Raw genomic sequence first — 24106 nt, 5'->3', positions numbered from 1 at the left:
TGGGAGACCTCCGATTTTTAAATTCTGCCCCCTAGTTCCAGACTCCCTCACAAGGGAACATCCTCCCGGCATTCACCATATCAAATCCCCTTAGGATCTTGTGTGTCTCATTAAGAATCAACAATGGAGTTTCAAATGCTTGGAGTGTCGACACATTGATAAATTGGCAAGAACGGAAGATGAATTTCCAATTTGCACCACGTTCTCAAACCATCTTTTTGAATAATTATTACGGACGTTTCACTCGCAAAAAAAGAAACACTGGAGGTGCAGTAAAATAGGAACACGCTGCATCTAATCCTGGACCAGTGAACATGCAATGGGCTTTACTGCCAAAGTTCTACAGTTGATTGTGCATCCCAGCAGATTACATTGATGAGGCAGTACTATCTAGCTCTGCTATGACTGATCTAACAAGCACTGATGCTTAAAGAAATTGTATTAAATGCTGAAGGGGAGCAGGATAGGTCAGAACCACACCAACCTTAATCCCCAGTTATATTCCTGGAGTATTATGGGTTACTTAATTGGTACTTTTCACTGTGTTAAATGCTGCAAACTGCACAGACTCCTCATCGGATATGGTGATAACCCTTAACTCGTTTCACACAGTAATCTGCCCGCCAGCCTCACTTGGAGCCACAAAGCCATTTTTAATGCAGTGCACACCCAGGATTGCTCTACACTGCTTTCACAGGGCAGAGAATGTCAGTTTCAGACAACAGCTCTGAGTGTAAGACATCCAAAGGTTGCTGACGATGCTATGTTAAATGGGCCAGTAAGCAGTGAGGTACTGACAGCTTGTGTAGGAGTAAGAGTGTGGTGGACAGAACACAATGTGGAGATATGTGAAGGCATCCAATTTGGAAGGAAAAATAGAACTTTTTTTCTAAATTGGTGAGAGACTGAGTAATCGTGCTATTCAGAGGGACCTATATACCCTTGCACACAAGTCACAGAAAATTAAGAGATGGGCAAGAATTGGGATAGCAAAAGGCACTGTAGCCTCGAAGAGAAAGAGTTGGAGTGTACAAATGAAATTTAATTCCAATTACATAGAGACATGGCGAGACCACAGCTGGAGTACAGTAAAGGAGTAATATAATTGTCTTTCGGGGGCACCTTTAGCATAAGCCAGACTGGATCCTGGGATTTGGACAGTGCCCTATGTGGAAATATTGAGCAGAATAGGACAATACTTCCAGGAGCTTAGAAAAACAGAGAGATGATTGCCTTGAAACACATAAGCCTCTTAAATGGGATAAAAGCAAAATACTGGGATGCTGGAATTAAAAGAAAACTAAGTGCTGGAGAAACTCAGTTTCCAGTCTGACAGTCATGTTGGACACTAAATGCTAACTTCTCTCTCCACACATGCTGCCAGATCTGCCGAGCTTCTCCAGCTACTTCTGTTTTTATTACCCTCTTAGAGTGGATACTGAGAAAATGTTTCCCTTGACAGAGGGGTTGGTCGGTTAAGATGTGGAGAAATTTATTCCAATCTTCGGGCCTCCCAGATAGACAGCAGTGGATGCTTCAGGCTTTGAGCATATTCAGAGTGATCTTTGAACATCAGAGAGGGCAGAGAAGATACAGGAATGGGACAGGGACATGGGGTAAAGAGAGGAGATAAATCAGGACTGCGTTAAACAGCAGAGAAGAACCGATGGGCCGAAAGGACGCGTCCTGCTCCTATGTTCTTATGTAAGTGAGGAGACCTCTCTGCCAAATCCAAGACTTAAGTTACACTGAGCACCGGATCATGACTGATGGCAGCTAACTTTAATATTAGGCTCTATGGGGACGACCGAGTTCAGTTGTGTTTCTCACGACCAAGTGACATTTCAATTAAACAATCAACGCTCAAAGAAAGAAATCAATCACTTACCCAAAAGATCAGGTTGAAAAGAAACATCAAGTACTTCAGACAACACAAACAGCCTCTTGCCATGTTGCACTTTTGGAATTCTAGGAGAAAAACAAAGGACAGGTCGAGGTAAAACACCACATACTTGCTGCCTTTAGGGGCGGTGTATCTGTCCCTGTTGACACCGGGTCCCGCTGGCTCCTTGCTGCGGCTGCCGGAGTTGCCATAGAAAGCCCCAGCCGTAAATCCACGACCAAACTGCTGTCCAGACGTGGAGGCTTTTCCAACCTCCGAGTCTCTGCTCTCCACAGAGGGGCTCCGGTGGATTGAAAACTCCTCACTACTTGATTTCTCCATATTCTCCCTCTTCCCAGATCTCACATTCAGTGTCAAACATGTCTCGGTGCTCGGCACAGGATGAAGGGACACAAGCGCAGGATAAACTGGAGGTCAGTCAGAGAGCCTGTGTGTGTGTGTGTGTGTGTGAGAGAGAGACACGCACGGGGGAGGGGGGTAATCTCTTATCTCTCTATGTACTGGGAGCTTCCAATCCACGCTCTCAACAATCAGCAGCTCCTGCAACGCCACATGATCAAGCTATTCGAAGCACACATTTGCTAGATGCTGGAATTCCTGCTGGCCCCTGTTTAAACTTTACAGTGGCTTCCCCTCCTCATGCTCCCGGGTCTCCTGCACTGTGTATTTCAACCGCTGCAGCTCTTCAGGGGCTCTGTTCACCGCTCACATGTTCCTTCAACCTCTTTACTCAGCGATCAGCTGTCCAAGCTTTCTCTCTCTCTCATTGCTGCACTGCTGTTAAATTACCAGCAGTTGCTACCGGAGCTCAGATCCTCTCGGATCTAACACTGACCCAACCACGACAAACCTCCACCCCTGTCTCAAGCACACCCACTCTCTGCTCGGCTATCCAATCAGCGAAAGAACTCTCCAGGGACGAACAGTTTAATCTTCTCTCTAACTGTCCTGTTACTGCCCAGCAGCACTCAGCTCCCAGAGAAAATAAGGACTGCAAACGTGTGATAATATTCTGTCAACTGAGAGAAGGGACTGCTAATATGCCAGTTACGAACTTACACACTGCTCTGGGACAAACTTTAACCTAACACCGACTATGAACTGAGAATATTAAAATTATGGGGTTGCATTTGAGTAATTTCAAGCAAACCACATTGATGGCAGGGCAATTAATTGGAGAATAATTGAAGGCATACAGATTGTCCAATTTGTTTTAAATGGCACACACGGTGAAGAAAGCACACAGATCCCTCTACACCCTCAAAGGCAAAGGAAATTCAGCGTGGCCGCAGTGATTGGTTCAGTCACCTTTGGAATACGGCACTACATGCAATTCTGGTCTCCTTCCTATTGGAAGGATGTTGTGAAACTTGAAAGGGTTCGGAAAAGATTTACAAGGATGTTGCCAGGGTTGGAGGGTTTGAGCTACAGGGAGAGGCTGAATGGGCTGGGGCTGTTTTCCCTGGAGCGTCGGAGGTTGAGGGGTGACCTTATAGAGATTTATAAAATCATAAGGGCCATGGATAGGATAAATAGACAAAGTCTTTTCCCTGGGTAAGGGGAGTCCAGAACTAGAGGGCATAGGTTTAGGGTGAGAGGGGAAAGATATAAAAAGGATCTAAGGGGCAACTTTTTCACACAGAGAATGGTGCATGTATAGAATGTGCTGCCAGAGGAAGTGGTGGAGGCTGGTACAATTGCAACATTTAAAAGGCACTGAATGGGTATATGAATAGGAAGGGTTTGGAAGGATATAGGCTGAGTGCTGGCAGGTGGGACTAGATTGGGTTAGGATATCTGGTTGGTATGGATGGGTTGGACTGAAGGGTCTGTTTCCATGCAGTACATCTCTGACTCTGACTCTCACCAATATTTATAGATGCACCACAGAAAGTATCCTACCCGGATGCATCACAGTGTGGTATGGCAACTGCTCTGCTCAGGATCCCAAGGAATGACAGTGTGGTGAACTCAGCCCAGTCCATCATGAAAACCAGCCTTCCTTCCATCAACTCCGTCTATAGTCTCAGGAAATCAGCCAACATAATCCCATCCTAGTCATACTCTCTTCCACCCTCACCAACGGGCAGAAGCTACAAAAGTCTAACAGCATGTATAAACAGATTCAAGAACAGCTTCCTCCCCACTGAAATCAGACTTTTGTACAGGCCTCTCATACTGAAATTGATCTTTCTCTGTAGCTGTAATACTCTATTCTGCATTTTGTTCTAATACCCAGATGTACTTATGTAAGGTAAGATTTGCCTGAATAGCACACAAAGCAATACTTTTCACTGTTTCTCAGTACATGTGACTATAATATATCAAATCAAATCGCAGTTCTGAAGAAGTCAGACTGGACTCAAAACGTTAATTGTTTTCTCTCTCCACAGATGCTGTCAGACCTGCTGAGTTTCACCAGCACTTTGTGTTTGTTTCAGGTTCCCATCATCCACGATATGTTCAGTTGCTCAAGTCAGAACAGCCAATGCATGGAACAGCTCAAGGTTTGTGTAAAGGTTTAAATTAGATTACTTACAGTGTGGAAACAGGCCCTTCGGCCCAACAAGTCCACACCGCCCCGCCGAAGCGCAACCCACCCATGCCCCTACATTTACCCCTTACCTAACACTACGGGCAATTTAGCATGGCCAATTCACCTGACCTGCACATCTTTGGACTGTGGGAGGAAACCGGAGCACCCGGAGGAAACCCACGCAGACACGGGGAGAATGTGCAAACTCCTCTCGGTAACATCTCCAGTGCTTTGGAGCCTCCTGTGAAGTGGTGCTGTGCTGTTTCTTCTGGAATTTATTTGGTTCCATTGCTGCTGCTTCCAGTTGCCGGTTCCGGTAGTTCATTCTTGTGGCCGGTATATTGGGTCTAGGTCTATGCGCTTGTTTTGGAGTCTGTGGATGAGTGCCGTGCTTCTAGAAAATGCTCTGTGTGTATTGTTTTGCTTATCTTATAATCATTGTGTTGTCTGCCTGTTTATCCTATATAGGGTTGCATGCAGTCTTTGCATGGAATCTTGGTAAATTACATTCGCCTTCCACATGATGGGTACAGGGTCTTTTGTCCTGGTGAGTTGTCTGAGCTTGGCTGTTGGTTTATGGGCTGTCATCGTTCCCAGTGGTCGAAAAAGTCTGGCTGTCAGCTCCAAGATATTTTTTATGTAAAGTGGCGTGGCTAGTGACTACATCCACAGATGCCTAACAGACAAATTACATGATGAGGATATGCCACAACTTAACTCATTAGTCACGCACAAACACCAACTAGTCACAAAACGCCATGACCAGCTGTCCCTAAGTGGCCACAAACAGATGACAAGCACCATAAATTCAACTGGGACAACACAATGACCATAGGACAAGCCCAAACAGGGGACAGTCAGAGGATTTCTAGAAGCATGGCACTCATCCACGGACTCCATCAACAAGCACATAGACCTAGACCCAATATATCGGCCACCACAATAAACTAGCAGAACAAGCAACCGGAAGAAGCAGGAACGGAACCAAATAAATTCCAGAAGACACAGTACAGCAGCTCTTCACAGGAGGCTCCAAAGCACTGAAGATGTCACCGAGACAGGGGACAAAATGTCTGCCAATCAACTTCCCAGCTCAGCGAACATACCCTCAACTACGGCGTGGAACACTTCCTGGAGATTTCTCTTTAAACCAAATTCTTGACTAACTCAGGTCAACTTCAGATTTTTTTTTTGTCACTTCAAGCAAGGAATAAAAGTCTGATCACTCACAAACTAACTGTGTGCACCCATACCCATTTCAGGGACAGGGACAGGGCAAATGCAGAAACGTCTTGTCTGTAAACACACGGAGATATTCCAATCCCTGCCACATACCTCGCAAGGAAACACAAAAAGTATCACTGGCCCCACTCCAGGATTTACAATATCTGAACGAAATTCACATGTGCATCCAGAGCAAGGAAAATCATTCCACAAATAAAATTCAGCCCAAACATTTTTCAAAGTTTTCCAGTGCATCTCTTGAAACCCATCCAGTTTCATTCTGAAGTTATGAATCTAGTTCTTACCGCATTTAGTAAAAACAGGTAACAATCAAAAACTGCACTAAACCAGCATCCAGAGAGCAGATCCCAGGTTAATTCCTTCCATGAAACAGCCCACCTCCAAACAAAGGCAAAAGGTGCATTTCCCCCCAGATTTCAGACACAGCTTCACAAAACTGATTCACAGTCACCGGTACTTGCAGTTCTGGGGAAAGGGACTGTGCAGTGTTTCCAATGTATCTATGCCTTTCACTTCCCCATCTCAGTAACATTAGACCAGTATAGTTCAGTACAGGCTCAGTCCCAGCAAAGCTCAGTACAATTCCAGCCTAGTTGAAAAGGTGGTGTTGGAAAAGCACATCAGGTCACACAGCATCCGAGGAGCAGGAGAGTCGACGTTTCGGGCAAGAGCCCATCATCAGGAATGTTGAGGGGTGGGGCTGGGAAACTAATAGGTGGGTGGGGTGAGGGGAGGGGCTGGAAGCAAGGTAGGTGGGAAGGCAATAGGTGGATGCAGGTATGGGTAATTGTGATAGGTCGGTAGGGAGGGTGGAGCAAATATGTGGAAAGGAAGATGGGACAGATCGAGAGGGTGGTGCTAAGTTAGAGGGTTGGACCTGGGATGAGATGGGATGAGATGGGGGGAGGGGAGATTAGGAAACTAGTGAAGTCCATGTTGATCCCGTGTGGTTGGAGGATCCCAAGGCAGAAGATAAGGCGTTCTTCCTCCAGTTGTCAGGTGGCTTGTATTTGGTGGTGGAGGAGGCCCAGGACTTACATGACCTTGGGGGAATGGGAGAGGGAGTTGAAATGATCGGCCACATTGTTTGGTGAATGTGTCCCAGAGATAGTCACTGAAATGCTTCGCAAATTGGCATCCTATCGCCCTGATGTAGAGATGAGCGGCACGGTGGCTCAATGGTTAGCACTGTTGCCTCACAACGCCAGGAACCCGGGTTCAATTCCCGCCTTGGGCAACTGTGTGGAGTTTGCACATTCTCCCCATGTCTGCGTGAATTTCCTCCAGGTGCTCCGGTTTCCTCCCACAGTCCAAAGATGTGCAGATCAGGTGAATTGGCCATGCTAAATTGCCCGTAGCATTAGGTGCATTAACCAGGGGTAAATGTAGGGGAATGGGTCTGGGTGGGTTGCTCTTCGGAGGGTCGGTGTGGACTTGTTGGGCCGAAGGTTTCCACACTGTAGGGAATCTATCTATCTAATCAATCATAAGACCACATCCCAGCATAGTTCAGTACAGTCTCAATCTCAGTAATATTAGACCTGTATGGCTCAGAGTCTCAATCTCAGTAAGATTAGTCCACTACAGTTTAGTACAGTATCAGTTCCAGCATTGTTAGACCAATACAGCTCAGTACACTCTCAGTCTCAGTTACTCTGGATCAATATAGCTTAGTGCTGCCTTCACGTTTGCAGATGTTTTAAGCTCAATAAATTTATTGGAAGATGGTTTGTGTTTTTTAGTGGAATGTAGAAGGTTGAGGGTAAATTTGAAAATTGAGGGTCAGCGTTTTGGGTTGAGGTTAGGATCAATTGGTATTAGGTTCAAGATTAATGACTCAAAGTTAGATTTATGTCTGACAGGAATCTCTCATCTTTGGACAGATTTTGATGAAATAACACAGGAAATGTAGCATAAATAGTAAAACGTGAATTAAAATACACTTTCATCTGAAAGAATATGATATGCCTACAATCTGCACTTGATTCATAGTTAATTATTCTAGGCTGTATGATCTTTTGGAAGGATAGAAACATTTAGAAAGGAGCTCAAGACAATATGGGGAAAAGGTGCATTGACAGATTGAACAGATTTCTGTCAAGGTGAGTAGGAAATGGAATTAGAACAGTTGGAACTCGGAGACCTGGAGAGATGACAGACTGGTGTAAGCTGTGTTCCAGACCTCTCTCTGGATCACTGTGATGTATCTAGGTAGATCAGGAAAGCATCCAGCAGAAAGTGCAATTAAAATAGGAGATTCTAATTTTTCATTCTAAAGAAATGAATGGTCTAGATAGCAAAGGTAACAATTATTATTGCACTATCTAGCAGTTTTTTGAAAAAAAATTGTTTTGGAGCTGTCTAGGTTATACTAGATTTAGTAATCAATAATGCCTATGACAGTAATAATCTCATGGCCTGAGACTATTTATCAATAACAGTACTTCTGCAAACGTGAAAGCAGCACTAAGCTATATTGGTCCAGAGTAACTGAGACTGAGAGTGTACTGAGCTATATTGGTCTAACATTACTGGGATTGAGACTGGATTAATGTTATTGAGATTCCTGATGAAGGGCTATTGCCCGAAATGTCGATTTTCCTGCTCCTCGGATGCTGCCTGATCTACTGTGTTTTTCCAGCACCACTCTAATCTTGACTCTAATCTCCAGCATCTGCAGTACCCACTTCCGACTATTTACCAATCCCAAGAATGGATTGATATGCCGAGGTGGGTACAGCTTCAACAACACACAAGAAACTCGACACCATCCAGGATGAAACAGCCCGAATGACTGATACCACATTCATCCCCTTCAACATTCACACCCTCCACCACCAACGCACAGTGGCAGTGGTCTGTCCTGGCTACAAGATACACAGCAGCAATTTACCCAGATTCTTTCGACAGCACCTTCCAAATCCAGCACCACTATCATCCAAAGATACAAGGGCAGCAGGTGTATGGGAACACAACCATTTGCAAGTTTATCTCTCCAAGCCACTCACCATCCTGACTTCAACAAATACACCTCACTGTGGCTAGGCCAAAATCCTGGAAATGCCGCCATAATAACACTGTAGTGTCCCTGTACCCCACATGGACTCATCAAAACAAAAAGGCAGCTCACCACCGCCGTCACTAGATATGGACAGCCAGCAATGCCTACCTCCCATGGACAAAGAAAACAAAACATCAAATCCTACCAAGGCTATTTAAGAATGTGAATTGCACTTAAGTAAAATGTTTGTCTCAGTAAAAGTGACTATGAAACTGTTGGATTGTTGTAAGGGTAAGTGATTCCCAAATGTCCATTAGTGAGAGAAATCCTTATGCATGGCTCCAGTCCTTCATCAATGGGTGGTCCAACCCACCACTTTCTTCAGGGCAAATAGGGATGGGCAATAGATGCTGGTCCAGCCAGCAATACCCACATTCCATGAATGAATCAAAAACGTAAATAAGTTAACAAATACGTGAACATCTGGTGAAGAGCAAGCACTATATGATTGAATTTGAAAGTGGGAATCATGCACCAAGATTGTAAATTTATGTGAGGTAAACTGATCATAATTCAAAAGAGTGAGAATGAACTAACGATAGTAAATTGGGATGGGTTGCTAATTAGCAAACCTAGAGGAACAGTGGAAACTCTTCAAAGGAATATTCAGTTCAAAGTAAAAGTAACATATACCGTTAAAAGGCAAATGTCCCTATTGTGCAGTGAAGCCAAGACTAATAGACAAGGTAATGACGTAAGAGAGAGAGAAGTGGAGCCCATTGACCGCAAGGTTAACAAAACACAGGGATTCACAGAAAGCAACAGTGTAAATGGACTGCATTTCTCAAAATGTCAAACCTCATGTCCGTGTTGAGTAACTATTCTGCACCTATTTATTGTAATACAGTCAGCACAACCTGCTCATTAAAATATATGCTGCTAGTAACAATGGTGCTGTTCATTGGCTGCAGCCATCGGCAGGGAACCAATACCATACCTGGTGAGCCCCACATGACGCTCACCTACATTTCTTAATGTTGAGGCAAGTTCAGAAGGAAGTGGGAGCAGATAGCCACAGAGCTCAATCCGAGAGGGACAATCCCCTGAGACCTGGTGGCAGTGGCACAAGAGGTTCAAAGCCCTGACCTAACTCTCCAAGATCACCGATGTATCTTCAACTGCTACAATCCATCAATGGTAGCTTGAGGGCAGGCCACTGCTCAATTCACCCCAGCCCCATTGTCAGCTGTCACTTGATTTGAACATAATGTCTATCTGATACATTGGGTCATTGGTCTTTGTTTGACTGAACAGTATTTGTAACCTGACCAGCAGATCTTTGAGGCAGGATATCCCATGGGAAAGTGGGATCTGGAGGTCAAAACTTGCCTCATAGAATCGCTACAGTGTGGAAAGAGGCCATTCGGCCCATTGAGTCTGAACAATCCTCCAAAGAGCATCCCACCCAAACCCTGTAACCCTGCATTTCCCATGGCTAATCCACCTAGCCAGTACATCCCTGGTCACTACAGGCAATTTCCCATGGCCAATCCACCTGCCCTGCGCATCTTTGGACTGTGGGAAGAAACCACAGCACCCGGAGGAAACCCATGAAGACACGGGGAGAATGTACAAACTTCACACAGACAGTCGCACAAGGCTGGAATCGAACCCGAGTCCCTGGCGCTGTGAGGCATCAGTGCTAACCACTGAGTCATTGTGCTGCCCCCATTTTTGGCAAAATAACAATCACTTTTCTTTCCTTCTTTGTCACATCTCTATATCATCTTATTTGGATTCAAAGCATGATGCAGCTTAATGGATAAGTTTTTATTTTATTCATTTAGGACATGTGAGAATCGCTGTCTGGGTCGGCACTCATTACACATCCAAAATTGTCCTGGAGGAGGTGGTGGTGAGCTGCCTTCTTGGGAAACCCACCGGACAGCTAGGAAGGAACTTCCAGCACTTTGAACCAGCAGCATTGAAGGAACAGTGATGTAGTTCTAAGTTGAGATAGCACGGGACTTGCAATGGAACTGCAAGTTGTCCTTGTCCCTAAGACAAAAAGATGTCGAGGTGGAAGTAGGTAATTCAGCCACTGAGTCTGCTCTGCTATTCAGTCAGATTATGGTTGATCTGATAATCTTCAACTGCACTTTTCTGCCTTTTCTCCAAACCCTTGATTCCCTTACTGATTAAAAATCTGTCTATCTCAGCTCTTAACATACTCAACGACCCCTAGCTTCAAAAGCTCTCTGTGGTAAAGAATTCCACAGATTCACTACCCTCAGAGAGGACGTTCCTAATTTCATTTTTAAATGTACAACCCCTACACTGAGATTATACGCTCTGATCCTGGACTCTTCCATAGGGAGGACACAACCATTTCTCCAAATTAGCCCTGTAGAATCTTGAATGGCTGAATAAGGTCATCAAACTCCAACAAGTACAGGCCCTGCTCACCTATTCATAAGAAAATCCCCCCATACCCTGGAATTTAGCATTGGAGGAGCCTCAGCTCTTGACCTTGTCCAACAGGTATGAGGTGTTTGCTCCCTGTGTGGATGGGTAAAAGGACTGTGGGGAAGATGGACAAACTGACCAGTGGTACATGAGGCCATTCAAGTGAAGGGAGCACAAATAAAAGTGGTCTTGATAGGGGATTCCATAATTAGGAGGATAGACAGCATCCTTTTTAAGCAGAATTGGGAGTCTTGTGTGTTGTTATGCCTGTCCGGTGCCTGCATAAGGGAATCTCAAACCAATTTGAAAGGATATTGGAGGGGAAGGGAGAGGATCCAGTTGTTGTGGTCCATGGTAGGACAAATAACAGTGGTATGAGTGGGCAAGAGGTCCCATTCAGGTAATATCAGGAATTAGGAACAAAACTAAAGAACAGGACTTCAAGAGTTATAATCTCTGGATTAATACTTGACCCACAAGCAAACTGGCAGAGAGATAAGACAATCAAGAAAGCAAATGTGTGGCAAAAGCCACGGTGTGGGAAAGAGGGGCCCCATTTTGTGGGTCAGTAGCAGGAACTATACCATTGGGAGGGGCTCTATCTGAACTATTCTGGGACCAGGATCCAAGCAAAAACGCTAAATGGAGTGGTCATAGGGTCTCTAAACCAGTTAAAGGAAGGGAGCGCTTAGGAGAGGTTATTGAAGTTTCCAGAACAAGTAATAGGACAGAGATTATAGAAAGCATCAGGAATCTAACTTCAGGTGCAGCAGATAAGGGGTCAACTATAAGAAGGCAGGAGGCAGTCAGTGCAGGACGAAGGGTGTTGTATTTAAATGCACAATGGATGAAACAAGCTTGTAGCGCAGATTGAGATTGGCAGGTATGATGTTGCGGGTATCATGGAGACACTGCAAGGAGACCTGGGTTGGGAAATAAATATCCAAAGGTATACATGTTATCAAAAGGACAGGCAGATAGGCAGAGATGATATGGTTGCCTTGTTCTTATGAAATGAAATTAAACTGATAGTAGGAAGTGATAAAAGCTTGGAAGACATAGAATGTGCGTGGATAGAGTTGAGAAACCACAAAGGAGAAAAGCCCATGATGGGAATTATGTACAAGCCTCCTAGAAGTAGTCAAGATGTGGGGCAGAAAATAAATCAGGAGATAGAAAAGGTATGTAAGAAAGGCATTATTACAATAATCATGGGGGAACGTCAATTTGTAAGTGTACTGGGACAAGGAATTCATGGCTGTCTGAGAGATTGTTTTTTTGGAGCAGCTTGTGGTAAACACCACTAGTGAACAGGCAATTCTGAAATTGGTGATCTATAATGAGGCAGACTTGATTAGAGAGTTTAAGGTGAAGGAAACCCTAAGGGGACAGTGACGATAATATGATAGAATTCACCCCGCAGTTTACGAGGGAGAAATTAGAATCAGATGCAACAGTATTACAACTGAGTAAATATAACTTCAAAGAAATGACAGAAGAGCTGGCCAGAGTTGATGAGAAGGGAAGCCAAGCAGGGAACACAGTGGAGCAGCAATGACAGACATTTCTGGGAGTAATTCGGGAGGCACAGCAGAAATTAATCCCAAGGGAAAAGGAACATATTAAGAGCAAGATGAGGCACTATGGCTGACAAGGGAAGTCAGGGCCAGCATAAAATCAAAAAACAAACATACAGGTAAAGATTAGTGGGAAGGCAGATGATTGGGAAGCCTTTAAAAACCAGCAGAGGATAACTAAAAAAAAGCTAAAAGGGAGAAGATGAAATACGGCAGTAAGCTACCCTGTAAATATAAAAGAAAATTTCAAGTGTTTTTTTTAAAGATATATAAAGGGTAAGAGAGAGGCAAAAGTGGACATTTATACCATTGGAAAATGAGGCTAGAGAAGTAGCAACGAGGAACAAATAAATGGGAAAGGAACTGAATAGGTACTTTGCATTAGTTTTCACAGTGGAAGACACCAGCAGCAGATCAGAAGAAGAGAGTCTCCTCACCAAACAGAAGGTGTTGGGGAAGCTGAAAGGTCTGAAGGCAAATAACTCACTCAGACCTGATGACCTACACCAGGGTTTGGAAAGAGATAGCTGAAGAGATTGTGGAGGCTTTGGTGGTGATCATTCGGGAATCACTGGAGTCAGGGAGGGTACCGGATGACTGGAAAATGTCTAAAAAACTGAAATGACTGAAAAACATCTCTGCTTAAGAAGGGAGGGAGGTAGAAGATGGGAAATTATAGGCTGGTTAACCTGACCTCAGTCATTGGTAGCATTCAAGAGTCTATTATTAGGAATGAGATTGTGGAGTGCTTATAGAGCCATACAACACAGAGGCAGACTCTTCAGTCCAGCTTGTATGTGCTGACCAGACATCCCAACCTGACCTAGTCCCATTTGCCAGCATTTGGCCCATATCCTTCCAAACCCTTCCTATTCGTATATTCATCCAGATGCCTTTTAAATGTTGTAATTGTACCAGCCTCCACCACTTCCTCTGGCAGCTCATTCCATACACACACCACCCTGTGCGTGAAAAAGTTGCCCCTTAGGTCTCTTTTAAATCCTTCACCACTCACCTTAAATCTAGTTTTGGACTCCCCCAGACCTTAGCTATTCACCCTAAACATGCCCCTCATGATTTTATAAACCTCTATAAGGTCACACCTCAGCCTCCAATGCTCCAGGGAAAACAGCCCCAGCCTATTCAGCCTCTCCCTATAGATCAAACCCTCTAGTCCCAGCAACAACCTTATAAATCTTTTACTGCAACTTTTCAAGTTTAACAACGTTCCTGTGGCAGGCACACCAGCATCTGATGGAATACTCTCCAGGTGCTGAATAAATGCACCTTCGAAAACACTCAAGAAGCTTGACACCATCCAGGACTTGATCAGCACCACATCCACAAGCATCCTCCTCCTCCACCACCAACACTTAGTAGCGCAGTGTGTACTATTTACAAAGTCAGAAATCACGCAACACCAGGTTATTTATTTGAAATCACAAGCTTTTGGAGCGCTGCTCTTTCACCTGACGAAGGAGCAGGGCTCTGAAAGCTTGTGATTTCTAACAAACCTGTTGGGACTATAACCTGGTGTGTGACTTCTGACTGAGTGTATTTAATACAGAGATAGATAGGCTCTCGGTTGGCTAAGGGGATCAAGGCTTTCTGGGAGAAGGCAGGAAAAGGAGGTTGAGAAATGCATTAGCCAAAATGGTGCTGCAGACTTGATGAACCAAATGGCCTATATCTTATGGATATAATCTATATCATATAGATTGTAATGCCAGTATATCTTTTCTTACACATGGATACTAAAACATTTCACAGTATCCCAGTGGGTGTCGTCTGACTAGAGCCTTGTACAGATTCAGCATGAATTCACTACTTTTACACTCTGAAATAACAGCCAACATTACACGGCTTCCCTATTACCTGCTGAATTTGGATGTTAGCATTTTGTGGTTAATGCATGCGGAATCCCAAATCTTTCAGTGCTGCTGTTTGTTGCAGTATTTCTCCAGTTAAATATTATTCAAATTTTCTATTCCTCCTGCCAAGGTGTATAATGTTATGTTACCTCACATTAAATTCCATCTACAAAGTTTTCAACCATTCACTTCACTTGTCTATGTCCCCCTGTAAGCACTGTGCATCCTTCTCATCCATTTTTGCTTCATCTACAAACTTAGCAAACTTCATTTCCATCATCCAAGTCATTAATATATATTGTAAATAATTGTGTCTCCAGCATTGATCCCTGTAACAATCCACTCGTTACAGGTTGCCATCCTGAAAATGCACCCCTTAACCCAACTCTCTGTTTTCTATTAGCTGGCCAATCCTCTCTGTGCTAATATACGATCTCCAACACCATGGGCTTTTATCTTAGTAATTAGCTTTATGTGCAGCATCCTACTGAATGCCTTTTAGAAATCCAAATATTTACAGTTCTGCAGATCTTTCAATTTTTATTTAATTACATTTGATGGTTCCCCTCAAATTTTCCATCAAATTTTCTCCACAAATGCTTCTAATTAATTGGTCAGGCATAACATAGCCTGTCCTTTTGGGTTCTGATAGGCATGTGCTGGGAGAGTGTTGTCAAAGGGGTTTTGAAGAGTTACTGCAGTATACCTTGTGGCTGGTGCACACTGCTGCCACTGTCTGTTAATGGTGAAAGGAGTGAATGTTGAAGGTGGCAGATGTGGTGCCAATCAAGCACGTTGCTTTGTTCTGGATTGTCTGCAGCTTCTTGAGTGTTTTGGGAGCTGCACCCATCAGGCAAGTGCAGAGTTTTCCAGCACACTCCTATCTTGTACATGGTAGACTGAGGAGGGGAGGGCGGGGACAGAAGGTGAGTTATTCAGCAGAGAATTCCTACCCTCTTACAGCCACATTAGGTTCTGATCACTGATAAGCCCGAAAATGTTGACAACTGGGGAATACAAAGATTAGAGGGAGGCGGCGGGCTAATGATATTATCACTAGACTGTTAATTCAAGTAATGTTCTGTGGACCTGGGTTCAAATCCCACCATGGCAGATAGTGGCATTTAAAATTCAATAAAAATCTGGAATTAAGAGTCTAATAGATGACCATGAATCCATTGTTGGAAAGACCCACCTGGTTCACTAATGTCCTTGAGCAAAAGAAACTGCCATTCTAACCAATCTGGCCCACATGTGACTCCAGACCCACAGTAATGCAGTTGACCCTTAACTGTCCTCTGGGCAATAAATGCTAGCCTAGCCAGTGATGCCTTCATCCCGTAATCAAATAATTTAAAAATACAGCAATGATAATGCCATTGAATGTCAAGGAGGAATGTTCAGATTTTTTTCTCATTGAAAATTGTTATTTCCTGGCACTTATGTGGAACAAATGCTACTTACCATTTATCAGCTCAAATCTTGGATGGGGTCCAGAACATGCTGCATTTGGCACTTGGTCTGCTTCAGAATCTGAGGAGTCATGAATGGTGCTGAATATTGTGCAGTTGGCAGAGATCATGCCCACTTCTGACCTTATGATGGATGGAAGGTTATCGATGAAGCAGCTGAATTGGTTGCAGTAAATCTGAACAATTGGTACCGAACGAGGTAAATGATTCGGGGGTTTGAGGGCAAAATTATTTCCTCTGGTGGGTAGTGTCCATACAAGTGGGCATCATTTTAAAATGAGAACTAGACCATTTAGGGCTGCTGTCAGGAAATACTTCATGTAAAAAAGACAGGAAATCTGAAACTCTGTCTGTCAGAAAGCTGTGCATGCCTGTTGGGCACTGACAGCAGTAAAGGTTTTTTTTTGCTTTGAGGTTACTGAAGGATTTGGAGCAAAGAAGGTAAATTGAGGTGAGGTAACCTCCCTCGCCCCCATCCAATGACTGACTGAAGAATGGAACAGGTTTGAGGGGTTTTTGGCCATTCTTAAGTTGGTAAAGCATGAGATATACTCTGCACATGATTAGGCAAAGCAAGATAGAGGCCCGGGATAATGGTCAGGGGTCGCTGGTGGGTGAGGCAGTTTTAGGAAAAGGTCACAAAAAGGCTTCAATGTCCCTGGGGTTACCAGTGAGGAGTGAACTGGACTAACGGTGTGAATACAGGGGCTACAACACCAGGTCAGCGGTGAAGTAATCTTCACTTCCTGACTCCCCAAAGCCCATCCACAAGGCACAAGTGAGGGTTTGATGGAATACTCTCCATTTGCCTCGATGGGTGCAGCTCCAACAACACCTGAGAAGCTTGATACCATTCAGGACAAAGCAGCCTGCTTGATTGGAACCACATCCGTCCCTTCAACATCCATCCACCTGCACCACCAATGCAAGAGGCACCATCTACGAGATGCACTGCACTAACACAACTTCAACAGTACATTCCAAACTGCAATCTCTACCCATCTGAACACGGACAGCACATGGGAACACCACCGTCTGTAAGATCTCTTCAAACCACTCACTATTTTGAGTTGGAAATTGTCATTCCTTCACTGACACAGGGAAAAGTTCCAGGATTTTGAGCGAAACAACACTGTAGATTAATGGTAAGGTCCTGGGGTGTGTTGCTAAACAAAGAAACATTGGAGTGCAGGTTCATAGCTCCTTGAAAGTGGAGTCTCAGGATAGTGAAGAAGGCGTTTGGTATGCTTTCCTTTATTGGTCAGAGCATTGAGTATAGGAGTTGGGAGCTCATGTTGCAGCTGTACAGGACATTGGTTAGGCCAATTTTGGAATATTACATGCAATTCTGGTCCCCCTCCTATTGGAAAGATGTTGTGAAACTTGAAAGGGTTCAGAAAAGATTTACAAGGGTGTTGCCAGGTTTGGAGGATTTGAGCTATAAGGAGAGGCTGAACAGGCTGGGGCTGTTTTTCCTGGAGCATCGGAGGCTGAAGAGTGACCTTACAGAGGTTTACAAAATCATGAGGGGCATGGATAGGGTAAATAGACAAGGTCTTCTCCCTGGGGTGGGGGAGTCCAGAGCTAGAGGGCATGAGCTGGGTTTAGGGTGAGAGGGGAAACGTTTGAAAGGGCCCTAAGGGGCGACTTTTTCAGGCAGAGTGTGGTGCATGTATGGAATGAGCTGCCATAGGAAGTGGTGGAGGCTGGTACAATTACAGGCGTCTGGATGGGTATATGATTAGGAAAGGTTCAGAGGGATATGGGCCAAGTGCTGGCAAATGGGACTAGATTAAGTTAGGGTATCTGGTCAGCATGGACGAGTTGGACCAAAGGGTCTGTTTCCGTGCTGTACATCTCTATGACTCTACTTCCAGCACATGGACTGCAGCAGATTAGGAAGGCAGCTCAGTACCACCTTTTCCAATGTGGACTGGGCAGTTGATGTTGGCCCAGCTAGTAAAGCCAACATCCCGTGAGTAAATTAGAAGAGTAAAGACAAAAGAAAAAAACGCAGTAGTTGTGGCCAGCGTTGAAACTGAGTCTTCAAATTATTTACAATAAAATCAGGTGGGGATTGGTGATGGAGGACGATCAGGGAATGTTGGGAGCTGCACTCCGAAAGCTAGTACTTCCAATTAAACCTGTTGGACTATAACCTGGTGTTGTGTGATTTTAAACAGGGAACATTGGGTTGAGATTGCGGAATTACACTGAGCGGCTGACGTGGAGAAATGCACCAGCACAAAATGAACTTAGTCTGCTGCTTTTGTGTTGTTTGATTGATAAAGACAGACGTCAACAGTTAGCAAAGAAATAACCAAGGAAGAGAAAATTTGACAGTGGCATGGGCAAAGTGATCAGTACAGAAGAGTCAGAGTGTAGTTAGGAGAAAGATGTTGACATAGCAGTAATCCCCAGGCCCAGGATAATGCTCAAGGGACAGGAATTCAAATCCTGCCATGACAGCTGGTGGAATTTAAATCCAATTAATAATATCTGGAATTGAAAGCTAGTCTTGGCAATCATTACCATGAAACTAAAATCAATTGTTGAAAGTCTTTTGGTTCACTAATGCCTTTTAGGGAAGGAAATCTGCCATCTTTTCACAGTCTGGCCTACGAGTGACTCCAGACACACAGCAATGTGGTTGATTCTGTACTGCCCTCTGAAGTCACTCAGGACAGGGACAATTCAGGATGGACAACCAATGGTGGCCCTGCCACTGACACTTAAATCCCAGGAAAGAGGAACAACAAATCTGCAGCATGCACCCTGATGAGATTCCACTTGCTTAATGACAAGGGTAAACGCGTGCCCTACTGAGAGTCTGATTTGCAACAAATTGTGCACGTGCTTATAATAACTAACTTGTCCTTCAGAGAAACAACCACCTTAAAAGAAAGCATCTGTACGTAAGTGGAATTCAGAGAACGTTGCAGTTGACATTTCCCTGAGCTGAACCTCCAGCTTAAGTCAGGAAGTGATGAGATAATTAACAGCCATATGGAGGGGATAACTTAAAGACTCTCTGTGAAGCTCACTGTCCGTAACCTTTTCAGGATTTGCAAGCAGGTTCCGAATCATCGCAGGGTCAGAGTGCGCCATAACGGTGGACATGTCTACTTATATTATAGACCAGATTGTGTTTCGGTTGATTCAAGCACTGTCAGTCAAACTTTACTGGAGACACTAAATCAAGAACTAACTTTCATTTAAAGAAGTAGAACCTCAGGTTCTCACCAACTTCACTTTCAATACAATGCCTTTGGAAGGGAATTGCTATGGTTTAGCTAATCTCTTTGGTGATCTTGGATTGAGGGATAAAGGTTGGGTACGCACACCAGGGAATGCTCCAGGTTTTCATTTAAATAACAACAGGAGTACTTTTGCACCTACCCAGCATAGCAGACAGCTTCTTCCAAAGGCATGTCTCTCAATGCAGCCCCTCCCTCAGTAATTCCGTACTCCCTCCCTCCTCCCTTCGTGCAGAGCTCCCTCATGTACTGTCTCTCCAACAGTTCTGCACTGTTTCAGCACTGCCTCCTTCCCTTAGTGCAGTGCTCCCTCAAGCACTGCTTCACCCTCAGTGCAGCATTCCCCCAGTAGTGCTCCTCCAATAGTTCTGCACTGCCTTACTACTGACCCCCTCCCAGTGCAGCCCGTCCCTCAGTACAGGACTGACTCACCCTCACTGTTGACTCTCCCTCAACACTGAGTTTCTTCTCCTCCCTTGGTTTTGACCCTCCCTAACTATGGGACTGCCCCTCAACCGTCTTTTCACACAGTTTCTTCAGTACAATTCTGCCTATCCCTCAGTGCAGTCCCTCCCTCAATGCAGCCCCTCCCTCAATGCAGTTCCTCCCTCATTGCAGCCTGTCCCTCAATGGAGCCCCTCTCTCCCTCGATGCAGCCTGTCTCTCAATGGAGCCCCTCTCTCCCTCAGTGCAGCCTGTTCCTCAATGGAGCCCCTCCCTCAGTGCAGCCGTCCCTCAATGCAGCCCGTCCCTCAATGCAGCCCCTCCCTCAGTGCAGCCCCTCCCTCAATGCAGTCCCTCCCTCAGTGCAGCCCCTCCCTCAATGCAGCCTATCCCTAAGTGCAGCTCCTTCCTCAGTACTCCCCCACCCTCAGTGTGGCCCCTCCTTCAATGCAGCCCATCCCTCAATGCAGTCTATCCCTCAGTGCAGCCCCTCCCTCAGTGCAGCCCATCCCTCAGTGCAGCCCATCCCTCAGTGCAGCCTGTCCCTCAGTGCAGCCCCTCCCTCCCTCAATGCAGCCCATCCCTCAGTGCAGCCTCTCCCACAATGCAGCCCCTCCCTCAGTGCTGTCCCTCCCTCAGTGCAGCCCACCCCTCAGTGCAGCCCCTCCCTCAGTGCAGCCCATCCATCAGTGCAGCCCGGCCCTCAGTGCAACCACTCCCTCAGTGCAGCCCATCCCTCAGTGCAGCCTGTCCCTCAGTGCAGCCCCTCCCTCCCTCAATGCAGCCCATCCCTCAGTGCAGCCTCTCCCACAATGCAGCCCCTCCCTCAGTGCTGTCCCTCCCTCAGTGCAGCCCACCCCTCAGTGCAGCCCCTCCCTCAGTGCAGCCCATCCCTCAATGCAGTCCCTCCCTCAGTGCAGCCCCTCCCTCAATGCAGTCCCTCTCCCTCAGTGCAGCCCATCTCTCAATGCAGCCCCTACCTCAGTGCAGCCCCTCCCTCAGTACAGCCCTTTCCTCAGTACAGCCCCTCCCTCAGTGCAGGATTGCCTCACCCTCAATGTTGACTCTCCCCCAACAAAGAGTTCTTCCAGTACAGAAATGCCCCTCCTTTGGTTTTGACCCTCCCTTACTATGGGAGAGCCCCTTCCTCATTGTTGACAGTCCTTCAACACAGAGTTTCCTCTGTACAATTCTGCCTAAGCCTCAGTACTGCCCTTCCCTCAGTGCAGTCTATCCCTTAGTGCAACCACTCCCTCAGTGCAGCCTGTCCCTCAGTGCAGTCTATCCCTCAGTGCAACCACTCCCTCAGTACTGTCCCTCCCTCAGTGCAGCCCCTCCCTCAGTGCTGCCACTCCCTCAGCGTGGCCCGTCCCTCAGTGTGGCCCTTCCTTCATTGCAACCCCTCCCTCAGTGCAGCTCCTCCCTCAGTGTTCCCACTCCCTCAGTGCAGCCACTCCCTCAGTGCAGCCCATCCCTCAGTGCTGCCACTCCCTCAGTATGGCCCGTCCCTCAGTGCGGCCCGTCCCTCAGTGCGGCCTGTTCCTCAGTGCAGCCCATCCCTCAGTACAGCCCCTCCCTCAGTGCGGCCCCTCCCTCAGTGCGGCCCGTCCCTCAGTGCAACCCGTTCCTCAGTGCAGCCCATCCCTCAGTACAGCCCCTCCCTCAGTGCAGCCACTCCCTCAGCGCAGCCTGTCCCTCAGTGCAGCCCCTCCCTCAGTGCGGCCACTCCCTCAGTGCAGCCCCTCCCTCAGTGCAGACCGTCCCTCAGTGCAGCCCGTCCCTCAGTGCAGCCCCTCCCTCAGTGCAGTGTGTCCCTCAGCGCAGTCCCTACCTCAGTGCAGCCCCTCCCTCAGTGCAGCACCAGTGTGTCAACCTGTGGAGTATGTACACAGATCTCCGAAGTTGGGTTCATACCTTCATCCACAACCATCACCTTCCCATGACAGAACAGCTGGAGTGAGACAAGCCCGTGGGCTGTTGGATTGCCAACTCCACCTCAGTGAGGGAAGGCCCTGTGAATTGAGCATTTCACAGACGTAGACAGGGGTCACCCTTTCCTGGGATCAAGGAGCCAGGCAGGGAAAGCTATCAGCCAGTCTGAAGCCAGGAGGTCTACTGAATGGCAGATCCAATGGGGGAGGAGGCTGTTGCTATGGGTAAGGTACCAACCTGAGATCCAGGGTCATCGCTGCGTCTTCGGGTACAACGGTGTGACAGCAGGTGGGAGTTACAGAATAGGGGTCATGGGTGTCCGGGGAGGTGGGAGCCTCAGCTGACCCCCACCCCCTCACCCAGTCCCAGCTCCCTCAGGTCAGGCGCTGAGTGACTCAAAATCAAGTTCTGCATTTTCAAGGCTCACATGCAAATCCTACACAGGTAGGGGTGGCATATACCCTACCATCCTTTCCAAGGGGGAGGGCATTACGTTCCATCTATTGTACTCTCTTGACCCCTCCACTGCCTCACCCACACCCAAGTGGCAAATTGAGAACAGAGGGAGCACAATCTGAGGAGAAAGGACCGATCATTGAAGACTAAAATGAAGAGAAATGTCCGCACTCAAAGTGAATCTTTGGAATTATCTATCGCAGTGGATTTTGTAGTCTCCATGGTTGAATATAATTAAATTTGGGAGAGACAGATATTTGGTGTTTGAGGGAATTGAGTGATGTGGAGAGCAGACAGGAAAGGGGAGTTGAAGCCTCATAGCCGCCAAGATAGAACTGAATGCTCAATGGGCTGAATGGTCTCCTCCTGTTCCTGTTTCTTGTGTTCTTTCCTGATGCCTTGCATCATCACTCTTTGAATAATACTGGCAAAGTGAAACTGAGATGAAACGTGTTGGTGTCGATCAATACACTAGATATGTAAACAGCAAAGTTAAGGATGCACAGATATGATTACACAAAATGCACACCGTATCAGCCTCAAAGATGCTCGTGAAAGCACAAACAGTTTAATCCAGAACTCCTCTCGTTATTGAAGACATGTTTTGATTCAGCAACATGCAGATTATTGAGGACCAGCTGCACATGGATTCTGACAGGAATATCAAATCTGCTTCATGTAACTGCGTTACACAGCACCTTCTAAAGGTCCGGACAAGTGGGCTCTTACCCATTGGTCAAGATTCCGATTTGCCATTTGTTGAAACAATGGGAACCCTTGACAGCTCCGTCTGGAGAAGCCTGACACAATCTCAAGGTCCATTCAGGCACCTGAATGGCCACCCATTGAGACATCCCTATGATTTAAGACCCATTGCAAAGGTCTGCCCACTGACTGCTGGTAGCAAAGTTGCTGTGATGGCCAACAGTGCCTCATGGATGTTGAGTCTGGAGTCGCTCGATCTATTCGAAGTCTGTCCCATTTAGCATGGTGATGGTGCCACACAACACGAAGGAGATTATTCGCAATGTGAAGGTGAGACTTTGTCTCCAGAAGAACTCTCTGGTGGTCACTGTCACTGATACTGTCATGGTAAGGATGAGGTCAAGCATGTTTTCCCTCACCACCTGCTGTAAACCCAGTCTTTAGGACTGGACCAGCTGACCCTGTAATGGTATTACTTAGTCATCCTAAGGTGATAGATATTGAAATTCATCACTCAGAGTACATTTTGTGCCCATGCCAACCTGAGTGCTGCCTCCAAGTCTTGTTCAACATGGAGGTGTACTGATCCATCAGCCAATGCAGGATGGGATGTGGTAATCAGCAGGAGATTTGTATGCCCATGTTTGATCTAATATCATGAAGACTCCCAGGGCAACTCTCTCCCGGCCATATATCATGTGCCACCAGCTCTATCAGAAGGATGTTGTGAAATGTGAAAGGGTTCACAAAAGTTTACAAGGATGTTGCCAGGATTGGAGGATTTGAGCTACAGGGCGAGTTTTCCTGTAGGGGAAACAGCTGTAGGGCTGTTTTCCCTGCAGCATTGGAGGCTGAGGGGTGACCTTTATAGAGGTTCCCTGGGTGGACGAGTCCAGAACTAGAGGGCATAGATTTAAGGTGAGAGGGGAAAGACATAAAAGGGACCTAAGGGGCAACGTTTTCACACAGAGGGTGGTGTGTGTATGGAGTGAGCTGCCAGAGGAAGTGGTGGAGGCTGATACAATTACAGCATTTAAAAGGCATCTGGATGGGTATATGAATAGGAAGGATTTGGAGGGATATGAGCAAAGTGCTGACAAATGGGACAAGATCAGATGAGGATATCTGGTCGGCATGGATGGATTGGACCGAAGGGTCTGTTTCTGTGCTGTACATCTTTATGACTCTGACTCTGCTGGGTCAGTCCTGCCCATAGAGCTGACAGGGATGGGGCCACTCCC

The 24106-nt window shown here is 46.1% G+C and overlaps 1 protein-coding gene across 3 annotated transcripts in view; it reads right to left on the bottom strand.

Moving 5' to 3' along the window:
- The window catches only part of LOC122559795 (tetraspanin-9-like), a 186864-nt gene that overhangs the window by 92435 nt on the left and 70323 nt on the right, over positions 1 to 24106 (bottom strand). For 2 of the 3 annotated variants that reach the window (XM_043709851.1, XM_043709850.1), the window contains one exon: positions 1889 to 1968. In XM_043709851.1, the coding sequence (XP_043565786.1) occupies positions 1889 to 1951 (63 nt within the window). In that variant the 5' untranslated portion in view covers positions 1952 to 1968. Of the gene's footprint in view, positions 1 to 1888; positions 2748 to 24106 lie in introns of those variants that run through there. The other variant, XM_043709849.1, reaches the window with a different exon arrangement.

The sequence above is a fragment of the Chiloscyllium plagiosum genome, chromosome 19 (assembly GCF_004010195.1).
Source record: "Chiloscyllium plagiosum isolate BGI_BamShark_2017 chromosome 19, ASM401019v2, whole genome shotgun sequence".
NCBI classification, from domain to species: Eukaryota; Metazoa; Chordata; class Chondrichthyes; order Orectolobiformes; family Hemiscylliidae; genus Chiloscyllium; species Chiloscyllium plagiosum.
The sequence above is the reverse complement of the archived record's forward strand: the minus strand, read 5'-3'. Positions and strand labels throughout refer to the sequence as shown.